The sequence below is a fragment of the Odontomachus brunneus genome, unplaced genomic scaffold, assembly GCF_010583005.1.
Source record: "Odontomachus brunneus isolate Ranch 3 - 2012 unplaced genomic scaffold, Obru_v1 Obru_scaffold_251, whole genome shotgun sequence".
Classification (NCBI taxonomy): domain Eukaryota; kingdom Metazoa; phylum Arthropoda; class Insecta; order Hymenoptera; family Formicidae; genus Odontomachus; species Odontomachus brunneus.
The window spans coordinates 130,413-135,071 of NW_022639701.1; the positions used below are offsets into that span (position 1 = coordinate 130,413).

At 32.8% G+C, this 4,659-nt stretch overlaps 1 protein-coding gene across 5 annotated transcripts; it reads left to right on the forward strand.

The window, feature by feature from the left end:
- The first annotated feature begins 300 nt into the window (after positions 1-300).
- Positions 301-4,164, forward strand: LOC116852726. 5 transcript variants are annotated; one of them, XM_032833351.1, is made up of 2 exons: positions 301-1,397; positions 1,478-4,164. In XM_032833351.1, exon 2 carries the CDS (start codon positions 1,641-1,643, stop codon positions 2,778-2,780), a length of 1,140 nt encoding a protein of 379 aa, XP_032689242.1. In that variant the 5' UTR covers positions 301-1,397; positions 1,478-1,640; the 3' UTR covers positions 2,781-4,164. The 5 variants fall into 5 exon arrangements, with proteins under 5 accessions (XP_032689242.1, XP_032689243.1, XP_032689246.1 ...); XM_032833352.1 differs by having other exon boundaries at positions 1,483-4,164; XM_032833355.1 differs by having other exon boundaries at positions 301-1,348.
- The last annotated feature ends 495 nt before the right edge of the window (positions 4,165-4,659 follow it).

The following is a 4,659-nucleotide window of genomic DNA, read 5'->3' on the forward strand; positions in this document are numbered from 1 at the left end:
CACCGCTTTGCTGTTGCATTCGATACTGTATTGGGTCCATAAACAGCACAAATTTTTTTGGCCGCCTGCTCCGCCTTTTCACCTTGGTCGTAGTGGTACTGAAGAATGTATCGAATTTTCTCTTTTTTTACCTCCATTTTGGAACGCTGTAACACACAACTGGCTTGACCAAACACAAAACTGTCACAGAACTTTTTTTGAAGCGTAATGTCACCTTTAAATCGCCGTATAGTATGACCCGATGCGATGTATACATCGTGAGATATGGCTCACTAAAGACATCTAGCGGAAAACGCTCAGAACTTTTTACTTCACCTAATATCTGCGACTATAGATTTGTTCGAGTTGCTTGTATTTTTCACATTTTTACACCTAATGCCCGTTGCACACTAGTGCACCCCAAACATCACAGAATTTCCAAAATACGTTCTAAAAACGCTTTTAGGACAGTGGGACGTCATCAGACTATTTTTAGGATATCCTTTGAAGGTGTGAGCCATCTGAAAATAGCTAATATCTAATTAGTTTATTCTCATTAATTGCACTTTTTACACTCTCATACTTAGTGAACATACTTAGTGAACATTAAGTCTATTCTTTTTCGTTGAACTGATGCCATAAATTGGAGAGCGACAAATATATGTTTGTCTCACTTTAACTTTAACTTATTGCACCAATACAGCTGTGAAGCGAAAAAGAACAGACTTTAATCCGACTCTGATCCGATTCGAAACCCGGTGGAAACTTAGGGCTATCGCACACAAATTGACATAACTGCATATGCATAGCATAAGATCGTATGGACCAATGAGCATCGAATATTAAGCATCGAACACCAATATGGCGACTTAATACTCGATGCTCATTGGTACATACGGTCTTATGCTATGCATATGCAGTTATGTCAATTTGTGTGCGATAGCCCTTAGTCTGTATCATGGACATAAGATTATTTGAACAAAGCACAAAGTATGATTATAGACGAATGTCTATAAATTTGTTTCACTCTAATTTATTGTACCAGTGCTGTAGTGCAGAGCGAAAGAACAGACCTATCGACTGCATTCCGATATTCGACTACGGCAAACAACGTATTGTAGAACCAGCCTAACTACTGTTATGTTAAAACTTGTTAGAATACGTTCGGACCATGAAATATTTTTGGAACGTGCCTCAACGTTTTCCGCCGAGAAGATCACCCTCATATAATCATTTCTCTACACCTAACAAGTTTTTTTTACTAGGAAATGGCGAAAGGACCAAAGGTTTAAGGTCTGAATGGCAAATAGAGAGAGAGACAGATTCATAACCTTTCAGTGTATACCCCTCTTAACGAAAAAGAAAAACAGTGAGTGAAGCAAAAAAGTGAATGTGCGAGTTTTTTTTTGTTTCTTGTGGTATGTGTAGCCATATAATATAACAATGAAATCACTGCTTTTATTTTAATTATGGTATTAATATTTGTTGCATCACGTAGTGTAGCTGTGAAATCGGATAATATAAACTGTAGAAGTTATCGAGTGGTCAAGAGTGTATTCGCAGAAGATCATCTAAGGATCATACAAGGAGGTAAAAAAATTATTAATCTTCACAATGCCTAAAATAGAAAGCATTATCGAAAAACACAAGAGATAAGTAATATGATAATTAACAAGGTTGAATGTAAAAATATTACGCCGTTATCAAGAAACATATTTGTAGCTTCAAGTAATAATTTTGAGAATAATAATGAAGTACGTTACGTTGAATATAATGATTCTTATGATACTTATAATATCCATAATGATTTAGAGGTCTTGAATACGAATTCAGACACTGATTCCAAAAATCAGATAGAAGACGTAAGTAATTATATTTCAGACAGTGATTCCAATGATCACATGGAACATATAAATTGTACAAATAATTGTAGATCTACAAATATCACAGACGATTCCCTAGCTTCTTTATTGTTTTGGTTGCAAGAATGGACAATTAAAAATAATATAACTCATGTCGCGTTAAATGAATTAATGTGTCGTATAAAACCTAAGTATCCAGAATTGCCTAAAGATGCTCGCACTTTACTAAGAACTCCAAGAAAAATTAATGTAGACGTTGTTACACCAGGTCATTATTATCATTTTGGCATATGTAACTACATTGAAAAACTTTTATCGCGATGTTCTTTTCATAATGACAACTTTATTGAAGTTAATATAAACATTGATGGTTTGCCGTTGTTCAAAAGCTCAAACAGTCAAGTTTATCCCATTTCATGCAATTTAGTTGAAAATTACAATAAAGTAGAAATTATTGGGATCTATCATGGATATGAAAAGCCCACTAGTGCTAATGTATTTTTACAACGTTTTACAGAAGAAGCAAACTATTTAACAATTCATGGTATAAAAATTAAAGATCATATCTATTCTTTTAAAATTAATTCTTTTATATGCGATGTTCCTGCTAAAAATTTTGTCACTTATATTAAAGGACATTCGGTTTTTTATGCATGTGCGAAATGTACAGTTAAGGTAATGTACAGTTACAAATATTATTGTAATAGAGTGATTTATCCATATATAAATAATTGTCATTTAAGAACAAATAACGATTTTCGACAAAAATTACAAGAACATCATACAGGCACATCAATACTTGAATCGATTCCTAATATAAATATGATAACTGATTTTTCATCAGATCCGATGCATCTAATATTCTTGGGAATTGTCAAAAAACTTATCACTTTTATGGTGAAAACCCAAAAGAAAATTATCCTTTTATCAAATGTCTGAAATCTCGAAGTTACTATTAGATCAAAGAAAGAATGTACCTTCCGAATTTAATAGAAAATCAAGATCTTTATTTGAAAGTAAAAGATGGAAAGCAACTGAATTTCGAACTTTTTTGTTATACACGGGACCCGTAGTCTTAAAATCTATTATAAATAAAGATCAATATTGTAATTTTCTAACATTGCATATATCTATCAGTATTCTATCAAATTCAAAACATATAGAGCAATATTTAGGTTATTCCAAATCCTTATTACAATATTTTGTTGAAACATTTATTGTTTTATATGGTAAAGAAAATGTATCGCACAACGTACACTATTTATTACATATTTATGATGACGTAGAAAAATTTGGACCTCTTCAACAATTCAGTGCTTTTCCATTCGAAAATTATTTATAATCAATATTAAAATTAATTCGCAAAAATAATAAGGAATTAGAACAAATTATTTGTCGTATAACTGAAAGAAATAATTGCATACATCATAACTTAAAAATGACACATAATGAGACCACATTTTTAAATCCACATTTCAATGGTCCACTTATGAATTTCCGTAATTGTAATCAATTCAGTAAAGTTGTGTTCAAACAGTTTACTTTAAAAATATGTGAACCAGATAACTGCTGCAGTTTAAAGAATGGAAATGTTATTGTTATTAGAAATATTGTCGTTAATAATATAGGCCCTGTTGTCATTGGAAATAAATATAAGAATCTTACAGATTTTTATACTGTACCATGCAAATCGTCAAAATTAGGTATATATTTAATCGACGATATTGGGAATTTAGAGTTTTGGAATCTAAAGCAAATTACGAATAAATGTTTTAAATTAAAATACAAAAATAAGTCCGTAGTTTTTCCACTATTGCATTTATAATACTTAAAAATTTTTCTCCTTTGTGCTTTTTGATAAAAAAAATGCTATAATTTTACATAATATAATCAAACACTAGAAGTAGTATTTCGAAGTAAATAATTTGAGTATTTGTACGCAAGTACTTATGTGCTCGTGCACATGTATACATAAATGTATGAGTGTGTATTTGTATGGAGTAAATAAGGATTGTGAGGGGAAATGAATTAATGAATGACGAGCTTCCGAGATCCTATCCAATGTTCATGATAATTTATTGACTTGGATCTTATATAAGGTGTAGTAAAAAGAAATCCATTATTTTTCCAATAGATGGCTTTAGTAATGTGTATCTCGCATTGTGTAAGTGCGATCAGTTTACGCTAGAAAGGCGTTAGAAAGATAAGATTTTGTACTAAAAAAACTTCTCAGACAGTTTTGTGATTGTTTGACTCAGTATTGTTTGAGCGCGCGTCAAATATGGACACCAGCAAAGAGAAAATACGCCATATTTTACAGTTTTTCTTTGATAAAGGCGAAAACGCAAGCCAGGCGGCTGAAAATGTGAATAGTGTTTATGTAACACCCTGATACTGTAACAGCCAATCACGTGCAATTTTGGTTTCGTCGATTCCGTTCCAGTAATTTTGATGTCAAAGATGCACCACGCTCTGGAAGGCCAATTGTCGAAAATGTCGATAAAATAATGGAAATCGTCGAGTCCGACCGTCATGTAAGCACTGTTTCGATTGTTCAGGAGCTAAACATTGCACAAAAAAGCGTTTGAAACTACTCGAATAAGGCTGGATACAAAAAGAAGCTCGATGTATGGGTATCACACGAGTTAATGCAAAAAAACCTCATGGACCGAATTTCCATCTGCGAATCGCTGCTGAATCGTAACAAAATTGACCAATTTCTGCAGCGGATGGTGACTGGTGATGAAAAGTGGGTCACTTACGACAACGTCAAGCGAAAACGGTTGTGGTCGAAACACGGTGAGCCGGCGCAAACGGT